General features: G+C 38.2%; 1 protein-coding gene, 1 long non-coding RNA gene and 4 other non-coding genes across 9 annotated transcripts in view; 3 read left to right on the top strand and 3 right to left on the bottom strand.

Moving 5' to 3' along the window:
- The first annotated feature begins 75 nt into the window (after positions 1-75).
- LOC112965433 lies at positions 76-18,397 on the top strand. Of its 2 annotated transcripts, none has more exons than XR_003253289.1 (4): positions 76-123; positions 9,285-10,136; positions 11,985-12,076; positions 14,752-18,397. It is a non-coding gene; the product is annotated as an uncharacterized LOC112965433 (long non-coding RNA). The 2 variants fall into 2 exon arrangements; XR_003253290.1 differs by lacking the exon at positions 76-123 and adding an exon at positions 6,053-8,638.
- On the bottom strand, positions 4,730-4,802 carry TRNAA-AGC. The gene has a single exon. It is a non-coding gene; the product is annotated as a tRNA-Ala (tRNA).
- MCM4 (minichromosome maintenance complex component 4) overlaps positions 13,074-24,620 on the bottom strand; it is a 24,491-nt gene continuing 12,944 nt past the window's right edge. Inside the window, exons 18-19 of one of the 3 annotated variants that reach the window (XR_003253287.1) lie at positions 24,415-24,605; positions 13,074-13,170 (exon numbers count right to left, since the gene is read on the bottom strand). Coding sequence is in view for 1 of the 3 variants with exons in the window: in XM_026064403.1 (XP_025920188.1) it covers positions 24,596-24,605 (10 nt within the window). In the remaining 2 variants the exon portion in view is untranslated. Of the gene's footprint in view, positions 13,171-13,863; positions 14,482-24,414; positions 24,606-24,620 lie in introns of those variants that run through there. The other 2 variants (XR_003253288.1, XM_026064403.1) reach the window with 2 other exon arrangements.
- On the top strand, positions 13,642-13,714 carry TRNAA-AGC. The gene has a single exon. It is a non-coding gene; the product is annotated as a tRNA-Ala (tRNA).
- TRNAA-AGC lies at positions 14,766-14,838 on the bottom strand. The gene has a single exon. It is a non-coding gene; the product is annotated as a tRNA-Ala (tRNA).
- Positions 18,102-18,174, top strand: TRNAA-AGC. Its single transcript has one exon. It is a non-coding gene; the product is annotated as a tRNA-Ala (tRNA).

The raw sequence follows: 24,620 nt of genomic DNA, 5'->3' as shown, positions 1-24,620 counted from the left end.
GGGCGGGGGCGGGGCCGAGGGGAGGGGAGGGGAAGGGAAGGGGCGACCGGGAGGTCCCGTCGCTCCGGAGCTGTTGCGCCAAGGACGCCCCCCGCCCAGGGCGCCAGAACTGGACTGCAATGCGTGAGTGTTTACAAGGAGATGCTCCTGCAGAGGAGGAGTTACGTAGAGACGCACGCAAATGGGTCTCACTCAGCCCCAGACCTGCGGTCTCTTTGGTCCCTCTGGTAGCCAGCTCCTCCTGCAGTCTCACCCTTGGAGACAAACACACTCGCACGCGGCTTCCAAGCCACTTAATCTCCTCACTTGCCAGCTAGTTCGGCTTGATATTCACTAGCGATCACACAAATACCCTTGCTCCCTTCAGTTGCTGGCACTGCAGGCCCCTGTGACCTGTGGTCCCACTCTGGTTGCTGGCACTTGATTTCAGTCACTCTGGTCTCTCCAGCTACTGGTAGCACAGGCACAAGGGCCCTCTGATCCATGGTACCACTCCAGTTCCTGGTACTCAGACCCTCACTCGCTCCAGTTGCTAGCACACAGGTCCCTGTGACCTGCGGCCTGACTCCAGTTAGACCTCCATAAACACACATGTAGACAGAATACAGAGCCTCTCACCCAGGAAAATAGTTAGAAATGGAACTTAGTAAGAAGATAGGACAGAGTGCTGACGAGCCAAAGGGGCATGGCCAGATAAGCATACTGACCAGCGGCATTCGCATGCAACTGGCCCTTTCTATTCCCTTATCCCTCTATTTTCCCACAGTTGTTTCTACCCAGACCACCTTGATTCCTCCCTTTCTCTGCCTTTTGTTCCTCCCCTAAACATCCCATAAGTCTTGTGCAACTCAGAATGCTCTTTCCCTGCATCCCATGTGTCCCATACCAGTTGAAGTAATTCCCCTTAGTCAGTAAGGTGATCGGGAGAGCTGCTCCCATCTTGGTGGGTTTTACACCTGGACCACGGAGCTGATGCCTTCCTGGGACAGCCCTGGGAGGAGCCAGGTGGGAGACCCATTTCTCTGACTGGGTTATTCCCCCACCTGCCCCTGCTGCGTTCCTTCGTGTGAGTGGAGATGAGCCATTTAGGGGCTGACTTGTCTCCTGCAATGGTCCTGGGACTAGCCATGACAAGGTATTATTTGGGTTCCTCCACATGCCACTGTTCCTCTGTGCTTCTTCATGCATGTGAAGAGGAGCTCTTTATCACACAGCCTAACCATTTTTAGTTCTTCCACTGATTTCTTCTTCTTTTTATAAAGGGCAGTTACTAGTTTTGACCAGACTTCTGTAACAGGAATGAGTGGAAGCTTCAGTATTTACACTAACTGAACTAGAAGTAAGCCTTTCAAGGACAGTGAATGAAAATATTACTTAAACTGCACTTTAATGACCTATGGAGCTTTCTATTATCACAAGCTGATTATACAGAGTCTCTTCTGTAGCCTGTTTCAGTATTTTGGTGACAACACTAAGGACACTGAAAAAATACCATAATATTTACAGACTTTTCTCCACCAACTATTATAGTACCACTGTGGAAAATATTGTGGTCTGGGACAGAATAAAAAGCAACATGAGTTGCTTTTTCCATTTCCTACTCTTTATGATCAAGAAGGGCAAAAGGGATACTGAAGATCACTACACAAATCTTGTTGGTTTAAGCAAGCTTATTTACTGCAGTAATTTGAATGTAGCTAAGAGGAGATTCTAGCAAGCTACATTTCACCAGCCTGTTTCTATTTGCAGTAAAACTAGGAACTGACCAACTCCAAGACCAAAGGGAGCACTATGACCATCCAACTCCTGTGCGCTCAGACCACTTGCTTTTTTCAGAAAGACTCATTCTTCTTTTTTAGGTCATCTTATGTTAACAAGTAATGATACAGCTGCGTATCATTGAACACATGATACAAATACTGCTGTAGTTTACCAGACCAAAGCTAACTTGTATTCAGTGAGTCTCTGAAAGCAGACAGAGGATTCCACATTCCATTTACACCTAGGTGTAGGACTCATCTTAGGGTTATTAGCAACAAATTATTCCAATACTGATTGCAACCATGGGAAATAAAGGTAAAACAGTGGCCAAAAGGGACAAAAAGCATAACATTGGTAAGGTGCCTTGTACTAAGTGTCTCTAACAGCTTTGTTTCACTCTTCTAATGTTCAGCTAAGCTTACAGGGACAAAATGGAGTTCCTTGCAATACTGACAGTGAGATAAAACATACGTGGTTAACAAGAAGCTGAACAAATTCAAAGGCATAAAATGTTCCTTTTTTTCCAAGCTATCGAGTGCTTACATATGGTAAAAACTCATCTCTCACCCTTGTCTTCAATAAAAAGAATTCTTCCTTGAAATACAAGTTCTGCTTACATTTTGATCAAAATATTTAGGATTATGGTACTCATTACTACAAAACCCTTTTATAAACTGTACTGTTAAATGTCACATAGCATCACTTATTAAAAAAAAAAAAATTTTTAAACTGTAGTGTGCTCAGCCCAGAAAATGAGTGTACCACAGTCATGTTGTGAAATAAATTTATTTAAAGAAGTGTTTCAGAGAGTTAAGATTTTTGAGCATATGCTCTGCACACAGCCCTCTTGCTGGAAAACACTATCCAGAGTTGCCAGGATAATGGTCCCCAAACTCCCCACCCTCCCCCAGAGATTTGCTAACTAATATTTGCAACAAAGTCTCGAGTGTTAGAGAGAAGACAGATAAGGAATAATTGTTTCCCATTTCTCAGACTACAACACAGCCACACAGTAACATTACCTTAAAACAGGTTTACTATAAACAAAAATTATTTTTCAGAAAATGAATTGTGTAACTCATTTAAGCAAGATATTATATAGGACAAAAGTCTATGTGAATGGCAATAATAATAAAAATCAAACAAAGCTGCATTCCCTGGCAGTTCTTTACATATGGTACTTCTATGCAACTTTTGACTCAGAAAGTGCTGGACGGACATGCCAGACTGAATCTGTTTACTTTGTTACTATACATTTTGCCTAAGCAGCTTGTGCTGCCTACCGTAGGCAACAGAATTTTATGACATACCCCTTGATCTGACCAAAGCAGTCGCTCTTTGACACTCAGCTCTGGGAACTACTTACACTATCATTAGGTAATTTCCCCCACAGATAGTGGTTTTGGGGGCTAGGACACTATCTCTACCAACCCAGTAAATTTTTCACACGATAGTCTAACTAAAGATGCAAAACTTCACATGGGATGAGAAAAAAACTCTTACAGCTGTTATTCATTAATGTTTATTTACTAGTGCTCAGAAGCTCTAACAAATACCAGAGCTCCACTATAGGAAGCTGTGGATAAATATAATGGAGAGCCCTTAGTTTAGAGTGCTTACAGTTAGAAGCCATAGTCCTAAAAGTGACTGAACCTGTACAGAGCCCCAGTGAAGTCACTCATTTAATCAATGCACAATTTGCATCTGATTAGCAGAGAAAAGCAACATTACTAATCCTCTTCAAAAGAACAGAATGTGTTGGCTATTAAGCAGTCACACAAAAAACTACTGCAGAATCTTATTCCAAGCAAATGGATATTTAAATCATTACATGAACACACACAGGACTCCTGAAGGCAGTAACGTTCTTCTCTCTAGTAGGTTTCTTTACCTACAATTATCTAGCAGTCTTCAAGTTTCAATACCTCTTCTCTCTCCAGTACTTGGAGACAAGGGAAATAAGCAAATTAAATTTCCATCCCATCACTCCAGAGGCAACTCCTGTCTTCTCACTTCATATAAGGATGTCAAAACTCCCTAATTTTCTCCACAAGTGCTACCCATTCATCCATGCAGCAGAGTATTCTTCCCCTTCCTTAACTTAAAACCTAATTCACAGTTTTTGTTTCCTGATTTTCATTTGTTTTAATATGTATAGTCCTAAGATCCTGATTGCACAGAATCACTGTATGAATTATTATTACACAATTTGTGAATGATTTCACTTTAAGTTTTTCCAGGCAAACAAGGGCCCCACATTCAAAGGCATTAAGTTTTGCTCTGTTTGCTCATGCTTCCAAGATAGAAGTACAAGCAGTTAAATACCTGAATGAGATAGTAATAAAATAAAATCAGAATAAAAAACATTTTATGAAGACTTAGAAGTGGAAATACAGATTTACAGAGAAAATTTCCAGGATGTTTCACAGATGTGAAGCTTCATAAGCAAAGGACATATCTTGCTGCTAGCAGTAACATAGTTGTATAATAGCTGGGCCCATTGCCTCTAGTAAGTTACTACACAACCAAAAAAAGTAAAATAACAAGTAAAATAACTCCTCACTGCAGAAATAGAAATTTTTTTCTTAATAATGTTAACTATTATACACTAAACAATAATATTGAATATACATTTAACTAAAACTAAAAATTTCAGGTTATGTTAAAAATCCCTCTCATTTATTTTTCTCTTAAACTTATTCATATATATCATTTATTATTGTTATTAAAAGATCAAAAGGCTTTATTATTTCTGCTAAGGATTTTATTTTCCTCCCTGTATGCAAAACAACATACATTTAATTTTGAAAAGAAAAAATTAAATACTGAAGACAGTGTGTGAATTTTTTTTAACATTACAATTCCTACAGATTTTGTATACATATTTTGCTTGTGTATGATGTAAACAGTAAATATTTTTAAGTACTGCTTTTTAATTCACAATGAATAAATTGCTTAAAACATACAGTGGAGAATGCGGGCATCGATCCCACTACCTCTCGCATGCTAAGCGAGCGCTCTACCATTTGAGCTAATTCCCCAGGTGAAAAAAAAACCACTGAAACAGACAGTTGCACACTCTAGACATACTGATAACCACACTACAATTGCTCTTCATTATAATTCATTGTTTCTTGCTGAGTCATTCCTTCCACTCACCAACAACTGACTGCCGCTCACAGCTGGAAGTGTGTGATAAATCCTTCAGAATACACACTACCAGAATAATCTTATTTGTCATAAATAACACAAGTCTTTGCTATTTAGCTGTTTTCATATAAGAAGCTCTCCAAAAGATCAAGAGTTATTTAACAGAAACCAAATGTCTTATTGAAAAAAAATATATATTAAGCAACTGTTCCAAATTCAACAAGGAAACCCATGTTTTTTCCAATTTTCAAGGCATACTCATGAAAAAAATAGTTCAGGAAACGTTTAATGAGAGAAAAATATTATATGCCTAATTGCAACAGAGTTTTATATTCCAAGCTTATGCCTCTATATATGCATGTATATATATTTATGTCAAGAAGTAAAGAAAAAATAAGGAATAGATTTCTTCTCTAGGAAATAATACAGATAATGGTATTTTCTTAGCTTCATAACCTTTTAGGTTAYAACAGCTTACAAGACAAATCCACATCTTTCACTACAGAGAAAAAAATCTAGCTTTGCCCCACTCTTGTCATCCCCCCCCATCTCCCAACTTCCTTTTGGAGGGACAGTGTCTGGCTGCTGCACTTCTGTGGAGTGACATAGTTAAATGGAATTAAAACATATCTGTACTTTCCTTGTTTATTACCTCCCCAAATGCACTTCCCTACAATAAATACATAACTTCTAGCAACCTTAAAACACTGACTTTATGAAAAATGAACACATACAAGCATGACAAATGTTTGCATGACTTGACACAGTGCATAAATCTTGTACCATAGGCAGGTACACAATTATGTACAGTAATGGGTCCTCTTCTTTAATGTATTATTAATTTATACCTTTATCAGAGCAAATATTTAACTCAGAACAGAGCTCTATGGAATACTGAAATGAATTACCAGACATAATAGTAACTTTTTTTAAAACTATCATATTTGTCCTTTAAATTTTCTCAAACATTATAGTCATGGTAATACAAAAGTATTACTATGTTTTCCTGTGATTTCATTCAGAACTCACAAAATACAGTAGATAGATAGGACAAAGTTTGTAGACAGAAGTAGTATCTACTACTAGATCAACTGATGTATTTAGAAAAAGTCCCCTCCCACCCAGCCCTGCACACCCTGGCTCCAACCACGAAGAGCAGGTGCCACTTGCACATGCGCTGCACACTGGCACCCATGTCCCCATGGCAGCGTTCCTGCCAGCTCGGGCTGCCCCACTCAGGGCGCAGTGTGTCAGCCGAACCTGGCCAGTGCGGCTGCTGCTGACAGGGGGTGGGCGACGGTGAAACAGGCCCACTTTCCTGCTGTCAGGGTGGGGCCAAGCAGCCAGGGGCCAGAGCCCAGGAGGTTTCCTCTCTGTTCGCCATGTGCTCTGTGCTTGGTCACCACTACTGCAGTGATGCTCTCTCACAGACCTGCCTCCGCATCTCATCCTCTGCTGCTCTACACCTGCATAAGCTTTCCCAGTTGCTCCATGCCTTCAGCCACATTTCCTCAGACCACCCATCTCCCCTTCCACAAACTGCTGTCCTCAGTATTCCTGTATCTCTCTGCCATTTGCACTCTCTGGTGCTCTGGTCCTTTCACTCTCTTTTATTCCCTCTTTCCCCCAGCTTCCTTGCTGCTGCTTCCTTCCCTAAACCCAACCACACATACTGAACTATAGATGAAATGAGAGGTGGGATCAGGAAGTCTTGATGGGGATTGGAAAGCTCTCAAGGGAAACATGTTGAACTTGAGCTGAACCATGATGTGCTGGAGTTTTTTAACAACTTGTATGTGAATGTAGTTGATTAACCCAGCATTTTCGGAACTGAACCAAACCCAGGGGCTGACTTTGTCTCCTCACTCTGCACCTTCCCCATCTTTATTATTTCAACTATGGAAGTCTCTCAGACAGTATCTTTGAAACATAAGCTTACTACTGTATATAAAATGACATACTCAACAATGGAACCGGGACTCCAGCTCTCTGTAGCGTGTGAAGAGTTTACAAACTTTGCCTGATTTGACAGGGCAGTGTGGATTTGTGCTCCTCTGTAGGCCATATGTATAGTTGCACATACAGCCACCTTAATCTACCACATAGTGGCATTTTGACTTGCTTAAGCTTATGCTCTTCCATTTACAGAGAAGCAGAGGTTATTGCTGGGCTGTAGCCCTACACCAGACAATGAATGTTTGCTGAGTTATTTCTCATTTCACAGAAATATGACTGCAGAATGGAAGGTATTACTCATCCATAAAGTTTAAGTAAAGCTAAGGGGAAATCAACTCAGAGTGTGAATGGAAGCAAAATTGCCACCTGACTGGTTTATAACTGGCCTGGCTTGTTTTCATGTTGTCTTACCGGCTTCTGATGACACTGAATCTGATAGTTTATTCACATTAGCACTGACATGTGATGGATCACTTGGAGCTATTGTACATACACATTCAATTGTTTCTGGAGGTGGCTTCTTTGACAGGTGGCAACACAAAGCAGGAAGAGTTTAATCTACTGTCTTTATTCTGTATGGGAGTATTCACATGGTGCTTGACATACTTTAGTGTCAATTTGCTGCAAATTTTCTGATGGTGCCTGCAACAGCTAGCCACCAGAAAATATGGGAAGAAAGAATATAGTACTCAGGAAAAAGAATGGAGTTAGTTGTCAGCTCTCTAAAGGCATGAAGGGTCCAAGTGAGAATAAGAATCAAAGATAAAGCTGTTGGGGATTTACGGCAGTCTAAATTTAAGTTGCATTAGATGAATTCCTAAAAATACTAAAGCTAGGTCTGTCAAAGTTAAATACAATTCTTGTTTTGGGGGAGAGTGAATGTTTGCATGTAGTTTATTAATATTTGTAGAATGTTTTAAAGGTCAAAAACAGCATAAAGTGATGTATTTGTAACACTTGTGAAGTAAAGAGGGATCTTCACAATATAAATAATTCATTTTTCCATGGCAGCTGCTAGAACATGTACACAAGATTCAGCACATTTTGTCTGCTCAAAACACTAGGTGGAAAACATACTAGCTTTCCGTATCACAAAATCCTAGCTCTTTCTGAAAGTTAATTGAAATAATTGACCGATCATAAAGCTTGAGTAGGCTCATGGAAGGCATTGTCAGTTGCACATAACTGTCAGAGTGTTTAGACTTAAATGAAAAATTTAAAGTAAATCTGAAAGTGAAGTCTTTGAACAGTTATGAGGAAACTACTCTGCAAAGGCTACAAAAGCAGCAACCACATTTTCTTGTGTAGGAAGCTTTCCTATAGCAAGCAGTTAGTTCATAGTAGCAACTATGATATAAAATCCTAGGGAAATAAGGCACATGTGCTTTTCATGTGATGTTTTTTTAGGTAAATTCAGCTACATATTGACTCTCATTTGTGGCTAATAGCACCTGCTCATCTAATCATCCGTAGGAATTTGAAGGGAGGTAGCTAACAAACATTAATTACTCCATGGTAGAGGCCAACCTTTTTTAGTATGGATGACAAAATGCGTATTGAGAATAGTCAATCCTGAATAACTTCCTGGCTGGGTCTGCATTGAGTTTGTTTAAGGCTAATATCATTGATGTATTCTCATGACCTTTTATTCCTTTGAGAAACTGAAATAGTTGAAATTTGACTAGCAGAATATTCAGCAAAAGGAACACTTGTGAGCTACTGAAAGGTATTAGCTTTTGCCACCAGAAAATCTGCTCAGATTTTGCTGAAGGTAAGTTTTTGAACCTCTATCTTCCTTCTTTTACTTTTTTGGGGAAAAAGGTTCAGTAACTTGAAAAGATAACAGAATTACAAATTTCTGGAGATGGATTAACCCTAAAACTTTCAGAGACACCAGGGGAGTGAGAAGAGAACAGAGAGCTGGATTAGCTTAGTTTCATGCATAATTTCACAAACCCTTCTGGCAAGACGAATTGAAGGTGGGTTTTCCCATCCTCTAGTAAAACTGCCATTTCTCGCTACACAGTTAATAAAGTTAATCTGATAATACGGTGCTGAAGGTTCAGAGATCAAGCTTTTTTGTTAGCGTAAGACAAGTTTTTACAAACAAACCCAAAGTTTTATAGTCTTTTTAAACAAAAAAGGAAAGTAACATACAAAATATATTGTAAATTCAAACTATTTAAGATGTATACTCTCAAATGCTATGAACTACCAGAAATATGGCTGTGAGATCAGAGTTCTGCCCTCCTTAAGCATGGGTCTACGTGTATATTTATACGCTATTTTTTCATAGCACTACTCTGAGGATGGAAGTTGCAAAACGTGTGGACATGAATCTAAGCATGACTTTACATTTTTAAAATGTTTCAGTTTACCTAAAGGTATATGCTGAGCCGTTATTATTTCTATTCAAGGCCGTCACATTTGGAAAACCCAGGACAAAATCTGCTTTTTCCAACACTGCTTTCCGTACCCTCCAAAAGGCACAGGAGGTAACTGTAACACTGGGCTGCCGAGGAGGGACCACCAGAACTGGGCGTTGTGAAGCCCTGTCGCAGGGGTGCAGCTTATTTTGAAGACTTACCCACCACCCCACAATTCGTATCAGGGGCCGGGAAACCACCTCTCCGCGTGGCTTGTTTGTAGTCCCACACGAAGACGGGTGTCGCGGAAGAGGCCATTTGCGGCGCGGTCGTTGGGGGGCGGAGGCGCACGCGCGGCCGGAGAAGCTTCTAGCATACGGCGGGGGAGGGGGGAAGGGCGGCAGCGGCGGCCGGCCTCGGAGGCTCTGGTGGCGAGTAGCTGGAAACCCGAACCAAAGCTCGGCTCTGCAAACGCGGAGCAGGGGGAGGAGGTTAGTTTGCAGCCCCTCTGTAGCTTCCTGCTGCGAGGCTTCCTGTTCACGACGTGTGTTCTGGTTGCCGGTTTCATGAAGTTTAGCTTTTCGAGGTTTTGGGTGCTCGCTTTGGGTGAAGGTACGGATGGATCCCTTGAGGGCTCTGGCGGGGGTGCTGCTTAGGAGAGGTGATGGCTTTGGAGGGTCTTATTGCTACAGTACTGGTATGAATCAGGCCTCAACTTCCTTTTGAGCACTTTTAACACCTCCTTAAGACACTAATCTTACTTTGTATTGGTAAAAGCTTAATAGCTGCTGTTTTCTTTTCAGATGTTGTTCAGTCAAAGTTCATTCAGAATGTGTCACCGCATCCCAGAGGCAAATGGAAGGACTGAATTGGAGAATAATTCGGGTCGAAGAGCTTGCTGAAGTGGGTGCTAATTTAAACTTACTGTGTCTTTAATTCGGTTTGGTTGTGATGTTTTTGTGCTATACCTGTGCGTTGAGTGCACTCTAATTAAGTAGCTTCATCAGTGAATGCAGCTCTCATGCTGACAAGGATGGTTTCCCTGTTTAAATTCTAGAATGACCATGTAGTACAGTGGTGTATATAGTCAATGAAGACAAGTGCTAGGATTTTCAAGTGGGCCTAAGTAAACAAATGCTAAGTGTACACTGAATGTCAGTGAGTTCTGTGTGCCATATACCTTTAATCTCTGAATGTGGCAGCCAAACATATTTTTCAGATTATTCTATATAACCAGTTCTTCTGGTCTTTCTCTCTCTCTCCCTCTCTCTCTTTCTCTTTTTTTTTTTTTTGTGTGTGTGTGTTGGGGGGGAGGGGGAGGAAACTATTCTTCTCAAAACTACTTTATTATACAGGAGAAATTATCATTTACTGGTGAGTAGATGGTTTTGTTCCTTAGTAAAATCCACAGGAGGGAGCTCAAGATGAAGGAATCCTAATAAGGATTTTTTTTTTCTCTCCCACTGATTCATCCAACAGAAGATTAAGCCATTAGCCTCACAGTGAGACCTGCAGTTCCAATTCGCATGGTCAGAGATGCTCACTAGGTACATCTGGTTCAGAAATAGATTGTGCAGAAATTACAAGTCTCAGTATGCATCCTTCCATTAAATTCTGTTGTGTTTCTGTGTAGTGAGGGTGAGGCACTAGCAGAATCTTTGTCTCATGGGAATGTGGCAAAAAGAGAGTTAAGTTTGATAATCTGTGAGACTTGCTTTTGTGATGTTACAGAACCACAGTACATAGGAGGTATTAAAATGATATAAAACATAATTAAAATCCAGCCCACCACTTTTTCCTTGGAGAAGACACAGGGCAGTTTTATAGACAGAGGGTGCTACCTGAGTAGCTGAGCATTTCCTGCTGTACTTGTGATTAAGTTGAACACAAACAGGAGCTGCAGTTGGCCTCTACCTGTCTGTGAAAGACAGGAACAAGCTTAGGGACATTCCTCCTGCTGTGCATTCTAATATTTTGCTAAAGGGTGAGTGCCATCACCCGTGTTCCAGTGCAGACTGCTACTGTGTCTGTCATGGTGCCAGCAAACTAAACTAAGTCTGATTTAAATTATTTTTCTAAGAGTTATTAAATAAATGTAGTTTCAGAGATTCTTTTCTTCAGAGAAGCAATGATGTACTATACTTGCAAGATTAAATAAAAGTTCACATTTTTTTGCCTTTTTTTTTTCCTAGAATCAAAGCAAATAAAAATGCCAAACTATTACAAGATTTCTGAAGGATTCAGTCAAGTTCCCTTTCCCTTTTTTTAAGGAAGGAGAAATACAATCCTCCAAGATCCCTTTTCATAGGATTTTTTGCAAAGTCAATTGTTTCTCTTTCCGTTACTGGCTGTTATTTCTTTTTATCCATTTCACGTTTATTTTCTGACTGATTAATGAAGAGTCAGCTGACCACTGATTAATAACACACAAATTACATAGTTGCAGACACTCTGAATCAGCAGCTATTTGGGCAAATGTAAATATGTTGGATATAGCTTGGATCCTTCAAGTTAAATGACAAGATAGTGAGGATGTGAGAGGCTGAAACACATAAAGCATGTTGATATTTGATTCTTGTGGAGATCAGAGTATATATGTCAGTCACGTTAGGCCAACAAATCTTTATGTTCCAGTTCTAGCTAAGTAGATCTCATTATGTTTCATGATTTCACACAAATGTAAATTAGAAATAAAATAAAGTAGCTACTCTCTCTTTTTTTTTCTTCTTTTTTTTAATGCCACTTTCAAAGAGAGAAGACTAACCCTTTAACTTCAAGTAACAGGAAACATTGGAGACCTGTCTTACTTAATGTTCTCTGACTCTTAACTTCCGGAGCTGCAGGTAAGCCACTGCCAGTGCTGTTTCATTATGGCCATGAGTTTTTTTTATGTTCATATATATGTATTTCTGATAAATGTGTATCATATATGTATGTCGCATGTATATGTGTGACTGTATTACCAGATAATGTGAACTATTATTTTCTCTCCCAAAACAACAGTACTCATTATTAAGGAAATTAAATAAGCATGCAGACTACAGTAGGGATATGAAATACTTGCTATATGAGCCTTCCTTTTGGTGTTCTACAGAAACGTGTACCAAATGAGTTTGTTATTATTCAAGAGAGCCATCCTTAACAGTTGGCCAGTCTTTTGTGTCCTAGTTTTAACAGGTGACTATGTTAATATTACTGATTTTTCTACCTGTTACACCTTGTTAAGAAGATTAATTTGATTTAATCAGTATGACATGAAAAGATTTTTTTTTTCTTTTCCAAAGAAAAAACTTTATGAGCAGGTTAGAAAATCATAAGAGCTGTTGGAGAGTCAAATAGAAGTTCTCTGTTTTCTAAAATTTTGCTTTTGGCTTACTTACAGGTTTTAAAATTTTCCTGTTTTATATACACAGAATATATTTTAAAGTTTTGCCTTTATTGCACCTTAAGCCTAAGTGTCCTCTGTTGGCTGGTTTAATTTATCTTTATATATTAAAATTAACTCACCTGTTTCTTAAATACTTCTTCTTCTTATTTGAAGTATTTGAAGCTCAAAAGTACCAACAACGTGGGCAGGGGAGGGGGGTTGTTATTGCTGTTTTGAGGAAAACTAGAAAACCAGCGGGGAGATAAGCAGGAACATACTTGTAGAAAATTCTCCAGTAATCAGAATGGCTCTACGTTTGGGGTGTGAACAAACTGTGATCTGTGCAGGACTTTACTGTAAAGCAAAGATACCTTTTGCAATGTTCCATTTGTCAGGGAGCATTTTTTGCGCTTTGAGTAACTTAAGCCCAGAACTCCGTTGCCCCAAGAGGCTATTTCAGTGATCAAGAACAGCCAGACTGGAAGAACTCTACTGCTATATTATTCAGTCATATCTATTATATTGTGAACTGTGGAAATGGATAAAGTCACTTGGCTGATTCTCTTCCACCTAGGGATTATAAATAGGAAAAATCTATTTTAGAAACATAAAACCACATTTCTCTGAAGTCATAATTGTTTGCTGCAAACATAAATCTAGCATTGCTTGGAAATGCAGACCCTATTTTTCAGATGCAGCTCAGCTGGATAAAACACGCTGTTAAATCAAGGAGTCCAGATTTCAAATTAGGCAAAATTCCCACTAAGGCTGTCAAAAGCAGTTTGCTTTAAGAAAGACACAATTGTTTCTGCAGTTCACTGGAAAACTGTATTCTGTTATCTACAAAATTACTGAATTTACTGGGCTCTGGCTGCCAGTGTTTTTTTTTTTTTTTTTTTTTTTTTTTTTTTTTTTAGGTAAAAGGTTTTGTTTGTGCTTAAGACAGCAGATCAAATTTCAGTATGGTTTCTAGTGAGTTAGTCTATCAATGAGGAACACAAAATTACTGAGTTACAGTAAGCTCAGTTTATTTTCCAGTAGGGGGAATTAGCTCAAATGGTAGAGCGCTCGCTTAGCATGCGAGAGGTAGCGGGATCGATGCCCGCATTCTCCATTTACTGCTTGCAAGTTTGTCTCTTTATTGCCATTGTGAATAATACTTTTTTCAGTTACTACTTCGAACTTTTTTTTTCCTGCTTTGGGAAAGAGTTTTGTAAATTTCTGTTTTATGTTAAATTATGGTAACTGCCTGCACAAAAAAGAAATACAATTTCTGTTGATGGGTTTTAAAGAATGAATCAAAAGCACACTTAACAGGTTGCACTGTTTCTTCAGATTTTTTCATTGTGATGCAGTTTCAGAGCTCAATGTATTTCCTTATGGTCTTTATTTTTTTTAATTTAGATGCTTTTTTTTCTATAGCAGTTTTATAAGGATATAAAAAGAACCAATTTTAAGAAGCACATGCATGATATGAATGATTTATTTAAATAGTTAATGTTAATCAAAGATGAGCATCTTTTTTAAGTGCAAATTATTACTTTTTTTTTTTTTTTACAAGGTTTGAGGGAGAAATTGAAATTGTGAGATGTTTGAAAAAGAAAGGCAGTGCAGGTGATCTGAGGAAGAAAAGAGTATGAGCTAACTAGCGAAATGAGCTAATGTCAGAAAATCATTCTGTAAAATATAATGTAAGATTAACATCTCTAGAGATTGAGGTTGGGAAGAAGTGTATCGTGCCCATCCTTGCTAGAAAAGCAGGTGCAAGATAGCTGGGAAGATGGTAATTCTGAACCAGTGAGATAATGATTATATAGATACTTCTATGTACTTCTACATCTTTTCATAGGAGACTTCACTAAATACTCACAGAATTAAAATCTAAAAAAGGAAAGAAAAAAAAAACTGTTAATGCGTATGTAAGGGACACAAGTGAATTTATTTCCTGCGTTACACATTGACTTCATTGGTATTAGATGTTTTTATGAAGAAATCATTTTTTAGCTCATGAGTACTAATTGAGATTATATTTTTCCTGATTTATTTGCCTTATGAAATAGTATGTATTGATAGCTATATATTTTCTTTCACAAACCTGAACAATGTACGGAAGAAAATCTATACTTTTCTTTTTTTCTTTTTTTTTTTCAGTCTTCTCAAAACACTGGAGAATGCGGGCATCGATCCCGCTACCTCTCGCATGCTAAGCGAGCGCTCTACCATTTGAGCTAATTCCCCTTACATATTAGCAGAAAATGTGGATATAGTTCTGCTGAATCACAGCTCAGCTGCTTGAGATTCAACTCTTTTCCTTTGCTGAATCAATCTGTTTATTCAGTAACAGCGAATCATCAATGTGGAAATCATCATATGAAAAGTCTATTAGCTTAAAGCCAGAGTACTCACTTGACTTCTGAGAAGCGGTGGTATTGATACACTTTCTGCTATGTTATTTTGATAAAATAATACTTACTTTCTAGAATAAAGCCTCCTCTAGTGTTTATGCAGAAAGGGGAGAGGGAGAACTAATAGCAGTTTTATCTCTGTTACAATGCAGATACCAAGAGGCTTGTAAATCTAGAAGAAATACTGTTAGAAGTTACTGAAGGGCAATGAGGTGGTTTTCTTCCCCTTGTTTTTCAAGTGTTCTTATTTTCTTTTCCAACTTAGTTTTCCATTAATAGTCTTAATTATTTGTATGTGAATTAGTGGTCTAAAAGCTAGTGGTTATCATAGTTTGTGGAAAGAAACCATTTATGTCATACCTTCCTAAATTATATTTGAGGTATGTCAACATTTTTATGCTGAGTTGGAAAATTAAGTTCAAATCTTAAATATATGGGGTCACCCTAAAAACATTTCAGAAATATAAAAAGTCAAGTGTAGTCACACTAAGTTGTTGGTGAATTATTTAGGAAAAATGCTATTATGATTTTTGTGAAAGGCTATAGAGGTAAAATATAATACAATCTTTGCTCATCAGGATCATGTACTATTAATCCTGTCTTACTTGGCAGTAAGAAGCATATTGGCAGAGGTCTACTCCTAGGGCATTAAATTTAAAGGAATGCTTTCAGGATTTCAAGAAGAAAGATGTAGCTTACAGTGAGAATGGTCCCACCAATTATATCATTAAACAGCAAAGGCAATAAAAATGATATAATCAAAGATTTCTCACTTGCTGTTTAAATGAAAAAAGTTATTTATGGTAGTAGAGTAAAACGTGCAGTAATACAACAATATATACACTGGCAATTTTCTCTAATAACTTTAGCTTACTTTCAAAAGAAAGTGAATTATGAAATTAAGTAGTGGCTAATTATAACTTGCCTAATGTAAGATAGTGTTTCATATCCAGCACAATCTAGATTCAGGCCAGGACATGGAACTAAAACTGCTTTAGTATCACTGCAGAATGTTCTCTGCTAATTAAAATGTTTTCTTCCATTACCTCAATCTCTGAAAAGCAATAAAGATTTATTATTACCCTTCTTTGCAGTATCTTATAACTGACTGTAACTATCCCACTTCAGTAAAATGGAAGTGAAAACAGAAATACGCAAAAGTGGTTTGAGTCCTTCTCACAGGTATACATCTTAGGCCCAGTGATGGTCCACTGCACATCTACAGATGAGATCTTTCCCATATGGAATTTCATAAGGTTCAATTTTTCTAGTTTTCTTCACTTGTCCTGTGCAACCTGAGTTAGTATGAAAATGGTAGATGACCTCTCTATTTTTCATCCCCAAATCTCACTCCATTGCCACTGAAATGGCCTAATGGTTGGAAAGTTCATCTTGCAGAAGAACAGTTTATTTGATGCCAGTCAGATAAAGGTGGAGGAAGACCTCTGCTTCCATGGTGCTGTTTCCATTGATAAAGAAGTGTGTATTTCATTAAATTGACAGTCCTTTGGCTTAGTGATCTTGAATTTGTTGTGATGGCCAAGTTTTTGCATAGCTTGATAAGTAAAATTTTCTCTTTCCTCCTCTTGGTTAGGAGACCTTCCTCACCTACATTACTGAAAATAACCTGGCCTTTTTTATTCCTGTTTTTTCATCTCTCTACTGGACTTCAGCTGTGAAGGTTTTGTTTCCAGGTACTCTCACTTAATATAGATGACTGCAATGGTTCTCCTTGGCAACACTAATACAAATTGATCGAATCTGATTATAATAGTTTTTACTTTTGCTTTCTAGATTGTCTTCTCAGGGTACACTAAGGCAAATGCAAGTCTTGTATCTCATCAGGCTGTTCCATTGCATTGTCTGTGATTTGGCTTCTCTCTATACAGAAGAATTAGCTGCCCTTATCAAAGAAAAAGATAAATCTAGTGCAAGTTTGGTGGCATTAAAAGGCTGCAGGCCTTGTCATGCAAGCTGGCATGAAGTGCCTCACATTATTCTGGGAGTTTACAGGAAGACCTTATTTGACTTTTAACTCATAAGTTCAGAAACATGCCAACTTTCTACCTCTGTTGCATCCACCCCTGTTACAAACTCGAGGAAAATGCGGACTTTGGGGGGGGGGGGGCATCCATTCTAAGCTATTTGCATGAATTTGAAAATTAGTGAAGGATTGATGATTGGAAGGATTGACACTTGTTAAACTGCAGATTTGTATGTACCATAGCTAGTAGAAGGTTGCTGCCTGTTTCCTCATTTTTGTGAGAGTTCTCTGGGAATGCTTCCTGCCTAGGAAAGATTTTCATTTACATACATATGCACATACAGTGGATTTTATCCTGGTACATGTAGATGGAGAACAATGTCACTGGTATGATATGAAAATTGATGCAGTGATAAGTATGGTAGAAAACTTCCAGAAAGAATAACAAGTAGTAAATAGCTTTATACATACTGTTTTATGGAAGCCTTAGAGTAAATATTGGGAGGAGGAACAAGCATCTACTGCTGGCTGTTTTTATTAAAGTGAGGCAAGAAGAAATAAGTAAGTTTTACTGTCACTGTGGATAAAACGCTTATCATGATGGTAAGTCAGTCATGAACACTGCATCAGCATGCACTGTTCTACCTTAAACTATATTTACAAGTATAAACATATGTATATGTTTCCTGTAAAATGCAGTAATGTTTTCTGCAGTTTCACATCATAAAACTTCTTTTACTCACTTCGTTGTACTCCCTAAATTTCCTCTTTAATATTTTTTGTTGACTTTAAGATAATAAAACATTAAATTTCTTGGAAAATTTCACCTTCTTTACTTTGCTTTTTTTGTCGTTGCTTTGGGGAAGAATAAGCCAGCTCCCTTGTATTAAGGTTTTCCATTTCTCTTGTATTGTACCTTCCTTATCCCTGTCATCTCTGACAAAAAAACAGACAAGCTCAAGGTCAGATGGTGAATTAGTAAGCGTAGCAAGTGTTCTGAACGGCTGCCTTTGAGTTAGTACCCATGTTAAAGGGGTGGAATGAATCAGCAAAGGCCATTTACTTTTGTAGTTAATAAAATCTATGGTTACAGGGTAAATTATGGTGATGCAGGGGAATTAGCTCAAATGGTAGAGTGCTCGCTTAGCATGTGAGAGGTAGCGGGATCAATGCCCGCATTCTCCACTGTCATGTTTTGTTCATGATGGGAAGAAAAACAGTTAACTACAAAAGGTATTTTCACTTGTTTAACTGAAATTTTAGAGTGAGATCAGCTGTTGTTGTTTAGATGTACATATTTTATTTTTCAAATGCTGCAATACATTTGACTGGAATTCAGCCTGGCAAAGAGAAGACTGAGGGGGGAATCTTATCAATGTGTATAAATATCTGAAGGGAGGATGTAAAGAGGATGGGGCCAGACTCTTCTCAGTGATGCCCAACAAGAGGACGAGAGGCAACAGGCACAAACTGAAACACAGGAAGTTCTGTCTGAACATGAGGAAAAACTTCTTCACTGTGATGGTGACAAGAGCACTGGAACAAGTTGCCCAGAGAGGTTGTGGGATCTCCATCCTTGGAGATATTCAAAATCTGTTTGGACAGGGTCCTGGGCAACCTGCTCTAACTGACCCTGCTTGAGCAGGGGAGTTGGACTAGATGATCACTAAAGGTCCCTTCTAACCTCAACCATTCTGTGATTATGTGAGAATAAATTAAAATAATTATTCCTATTTTTTTAAAAGGAATAAAAAATAAACACAAATAGAAACCGGCTTGTCTATATGAGGGGTAAATCAAAGACCAGAAATTACTTCCTCTCATGAATTGCAAGTAACAAGTTGGGTTTTTTTTATTGCACATTTGGAAAAGATGTCTTTTCTGGTTTGTCTTGTTTCTAGTCACTTCATTTGGAAATGCAATATGAAATATTACAAGTTAAATATTTGAATCTTGTTTTGGAATCTAAGTTAAATGTTTTTTCATTTGTGAAAAGAGAGATGAGTGCAAGACAGAAAACAATATTACATGCATTTAAAATCTGCAGTTCCATACACTCTGAAACTCAGTTTTATGATCCCTATTAATAATAAAAGGGGGGGAATTGGCTCAAATGGTAAAGCGCTTGCTTAGCATGCAAGAGGTAGCGGGATCGATGCCTGCATTCTCCAGTGTTTTGTTAGACAAGAATTGTTAAACCTAAAAGTAGAAACAGTCAAAACAAAACAGGTAACTATTTTGGTAAAATGTTCATTTTTGTTTTAGTCAGAGCAAAACTGAATTCCTTCCTTTCTTCCTTCCTCCCTTGGCCTAGTTTACTAACAAAATAAGGCTTATACAGCTATCTATGTCAGTCCCCCCTAATAACTACCTCTTGAATCTTCCTCACCCATTTCAGTCAAATTTGGCAGAAGGATAAAGGATTCTGCAATATTAGGTTTTTACAGGCTTTATGAAAAACAGTGGCTGAAAGATGGTTAGAGACCTGAAGCAGAATGTCTGTTTCTCCACCTGTCCAACTAGGGTAGAGTTTGTACAGACAATGGTGTTGGTGAAAATAGCAGTTTAAGAATGCTTGTTTTTCCCCAGCTGCACATCTGGTTCCAGTCCAGAAATATGGCACCTTCTTCTCATTAAACTTTTTGTGAAGTCATATTATGAGCTGGATGAGGGAATCAACTCAAGTTTAAAGAAAAAAGATTAGTCACCCCTAATTTTGTGTTCTAGAAAACACAGCAGAGCTCGTGTCTTTTAGCCATAGCATATAAGCAAGTTATAGCCCCTGACCCTTCCCTCCTTACTTTTGGTTCTGTAGAAGTTCTGCCTCTTTTAAAAGAGGCTACTGCCTGCCATACTTGTGTTAGAGCTTCAGAGATAAACTTGAGCATCTGATTCACTGACTTCTCCTAACACCTTATCAGTGTCTCATGATCCTTATCCAGATGTTGAGGTTTTTTTCGTGGTGCACTTCCCCTGACTTCAAGAGGCATCAGCACAGCAAGTGCAGCTCTTCAGATACTAGTGAATAGTGCTGCTATATCTACTGTGTCTGAGTGTTAACCAAGCACCTTACAGTGTGCAGAAAGACCTACTTCCTTCCTCATGTCTTTTATCTGTTCGTGGTTGAGGAAGAAAATATGCATGGCACTAGCAAAACATTGGAATTGTTCCATTTCTTGACACATCTCCTCATACTTTGGAGGTTGAAAACCCACTTCCCCTTCTACTTGAACTCTTGAGCTTACTTAAACAACACGTACCAGTCTTACTGACTACTTTCTCATACAATTAGTAGACAAAAAAATCCCTAGAGCTGTCGTAYTAAATGCCATCGTTCTGGCAGCAGTCTGGGACAAGCTTATGGCCACAGTGTACACACTTATTTTAAGCAGGGGTATTCTCAGTGCACACAATGCTGGCACTGGGTTCTCGTCCCACCAAGGTCCTCCCCTAAACCTGTTCCTTAAAAGTGATTCTTGATTGTCATCCTTGATGTGTGATTTCTTACCTGATCTACTGTTGCAGGACATATGTAATGGTATGTTCTTTCAGTATAAGAATACCTTTACTTCCATTAGGATCATCACAGAGTATTCCAAGATCTTTACTATCTATCTTCAGTTGTCAAACTCTTTAGTCTGCTGTGGTTATTGGGCATTTTTTGGTTGGTTGGTTGGGGGTGGGGTTGGGGGAGAGAAACATTTGGGTACTACAGCACAGAGCAGCATGAGAGACTATGATGAGAAAAATTAATTAACAGCCAGTTATTCAGCTGTCCTTTGGTGTCTGGGGTATTCAGAACTATTTATGATGAATGTTCTAAGCTTTTTAGTACCTGTAGTAGCTATATAGGTGAGGTAAAAGCTCATGAGTCACAGAGGAAAACCTTATATATCAGGATTTTATTAAAATTAATCTCTTAAAATGGAGGAAGGGGGGAAAGCTACTCAACTTCCTAACATTTCCTTTGGAGGCCATTAGGAATACAGTCCCTCTTCCACATAAAGAAGCTTAGTACCGTTTTCCTAGCCCTGATTATCTGCATTAAGAGAGACTAGCTATTATCATATCTAGTAGCTTTTAATAAAGGCTAGAAGAGACTATATGCTTTTTGCTTCAGGGCTAAGAATGATTTTAATTACTAGAGGAAACTTTCTTGCACCTTTTTTTGCATTCTGTCTGAAGCATTTGATGTTCAGTCAAGACTAACAAAGGAGTATCGACTTAGATGCATTACAAACCTAATCTAAGGTGGTCACTAGAAAAAGGATTTGCATGATAATTATTAGAGATTTAGACCACATAACACTAAAACTGTGGGGTTTTAATCACCGGTTTATAAAGTAACCGAGTAATTTAATCTGAGTATGTAACATGGTTCACAGAACAGATTATGCAGGCATTACAATGTTCCCTGCTAAGATTTCCACTCACAAATGAAGTGAGTGGAAATCTTAGCAGGAACGGTGACTGGAAACTCTATGCTTCATTAGAAAAGGTGCTCAAATTTAGACAAAAGCAATCCAAAACCACTCCTGCCAAATCCTTTTGAGATGGGACATGATCAGGAGTCACTGACCTTGCGAATGAAACCTTGTGAATGTTTTCTCTAAAATCAGAATATAGGACACTGAAAGAGAATGCTTACGGATTAACAAAAACACAAAGATGTAAAACAGTATAAGCACATCTTTTGCTCAGATTTTAATGACTGCCTGTTTTTTTTTTAAAAGATGTCAGTAGCAAATATGATGTTCTGTTTTCCTTATCAAGTCCAAAGCTGCCAGTTACAAGGGGAGCCTGGGTGTGCTAACTGAAAGCAGAAAAAATGCATTCTTGAAAGCTTACAACCTGCATTTTTTAATTAGCATTAAATAATTTGAATTGGTGCCAAGCTGTCTGTAAACGTTACTGTAAGGTGGCCATGCAAAATGAGAATTGGCTGACAGCTTCCATATTGACAGTCTGTTTACCTCCTAGATGATGAATCCCATGATTAAAAGTAAACTATTATTCATGTATTTTTACAAGACTATGTGTGGTCTTGCACAGTCAGAAACAACTATAAAATGCTTGTTTTTTTTTCTCTCCATATTGCTGTATCCAGATGGCAAGTTACATACCAGGTATAAGATTATGAAATTACAGAAACATACTGCAAAAAAGTGGGATAGTCTCACTGCCTGAAAAGCTATTTTACATGCAGTCTTCTGTACACTTTCTTCTTTTCCAGAGATAATCCTAGTTGTACAGCTTTCTAGGAAGATAAAATTGGAATTCCAGAGTGACTGCCAAAATGTAATACTGAAGTTTGAAAAGGCTGAGTAGAACATTGTCTTAAGGAGTATATTTTCTCAGTTATAATGGGCAGGGCACAAGCTTGATGTATTATTCTTGCATAGGATTTAACATCTACTCCTGCTGAAGAACATAACTGGTGATGATGAGGACCAAGTCACTTTATAAACAATTCTGTGATTGCACAGAGAAATGAAGTACCAGCTTTGAAACTACCAACAGTGATAGCAAATGACATTTTTCAGCCTATCTTGTACTTATTTTTCCTAGACTAGTTAGTGGTTGCATTCTGTGCTATAAAAACAGAAGCATACCATTCTATTTCACTTTAATAGCAGCTTCCTTCTACTGTTAGACAAGACAGCAGACTACTTAAACTATGGTCTCTAAAAGTGACTTACTATAAATTTCTTCTGCTAGTAGGCTTGTAACTGTTTAAATATTCCTTTGGTAAAGCATATAGAAAACTTTAATGCCTTTCTTCTGTGTTGTTTCTGACATTAAGAATATCAAGTCTTGGACAGGAGCTCTTTCTCCTACTTGCATATTCCAGTCTTTAAATGACTTTTGGTTTTTTAAATGAGCTTAATTATAGCTACTGACAGTGTAGAGTAAATGGAGCAGTAAAGTAGGATGTATGTTAGAGTTTGAGATTATTCCATAGAATAGGGAAAATACTCTCAGCCTGCATGCAAAATAACTTACAAAATTACTTACATCCTCCTCTTGCTTTCTGTGCATTTCATGTTAGAAAGCACATGGATGGTTAAAATCTTTTATTCAGAATCCTTTACCAGAAGTGTTTCCATTCTGTATCTGCCTAACTAAAGTTGCACTTGAAGTGCTTACTCATGGGGGGGGGGGGGTGTAATGGTACAGCCCCCCCACACGTTCTACAGATTGAAAAAGAGCTGCCTCTTTACTGCATATGGGCTTCAAGAGCCACCTAGTGGGGTTAATCTGCAAGTGACTCTCTAAACATCAAATACAGAATACTCCCTTAATAAGCATTGTACTTAAACAGAAGATAGGGAATGAAGAGTCTTCCTAAATTGAAAGGGTAGCTAAAATCTGACATAGGTGCAAAACTAATCTGTTTCCTGGAACACTTGATTTCATAGATACACATTTCAATATACATCTGGAATACGTAGGTACATTGAACTGCCCAGTTTCTATAGTAATAATTTCCATACTTACACCTGATTTTAACTTGAGAAATTTTGCTAGTGTAGCCAGATGTATTACTATACTTGAATCCATATTTTACACAAAGTTTTTTTAAAACTCAAAAGCATCTTTAAGAAACTTTTATGATGCTGTTTTGTTCAACAAGAGAAGGTACCAAATACTTGGAAGTTAAGGGGTAGTCCTGTTACAGCTATGAGAGCGCACAAACAGGGGAAACAGTTTATGAATTGAGATAGTATCATTTTATGGACCAACCAGTATAACTGGAAGAAGTGTGGAAGTGACAGTTTTCAAAAAGTAAACAATAGTTGCTTAAGAGTTTTATCAGACCATTTTTCAGAAAGTAGATAGCAACTGTGGAATAAAAGGTATATTACACTGGGGGAAGGCAAGAAGGGGTCATGAGATGGTTCTCTTCTAAGCAAAATAAATAGTTAATAAAATACCAGAGAGGAAGTTAAGATACCATAAAATCAGTGTCACCGGAGTCTATTATTTTGGTATTTAAGGGAGTTCAGAATTTTATATTACAGACTTCTTTTGGAGAGAACTGTAAACCTATCTCTAACTTTTAAGCCTTAAATCAGAGACCTAGACTTCCTCTGTAAAAGAGCATGAGGTGAATTATGTCCTACTAAACCATAAAAGCCAAGAAGCTGAGTAGATAAGAAATATTTACTAATTGTAAAGGCTGGAGAGATAGCTGTGGTTTAATCTGATTCTTCTGACATACATTAGGTTTTTAACTCTTGGACAGAAGGAAAGTTCCTCCCTCAAACTCAAAACAAATAACTGAAAATCCATTTTATAAGCTACAGCTAAGAGAAGTGACTGGTGCTTTACCTGCATAATAAAGCAGTAGTAGAAAAGTGTTACTGGGTTTTTTAGGGTGTCTCCTTTTCAAATGGCAAGAGTAGACCATAGACTTTGCCTCACCTCTTGTTGAAAGCAGTGGCAATGCGCAAGAGTATCCATTGCAGAGCTGAAAGTGGGGCTTTGTGAGCAGTTGAGGTCAGCCTGGTGTTCTCTGCACTGAAGTGAATTAGGGAACGCTTCTGCTACCTCAGGGGTGAAAACTGTAGCAGCTATTGACGTTCAATGGCTGAGAGCATCTGCATCAGTTAGAACTGTAAAAGAATCTC

The sequence above is a fragment of the Apteryx rowi genome, unplaced genomic scaffold, assembly GCF_003343035.1.
Source record: "Apteryx rowi isolate R43461 unplaced genomic scaffold, aptRow1 scaffold_216, whole genome shotgun sequence".
NCBI lineage: Eukaryota > Metazoa > Chordata > Aves > Apterygiformes > Apterygidae > Apteryx > Apteryx rowi.
This window is presented reverse-complemented; position numbering and strand designations above follow the sequence as displayed.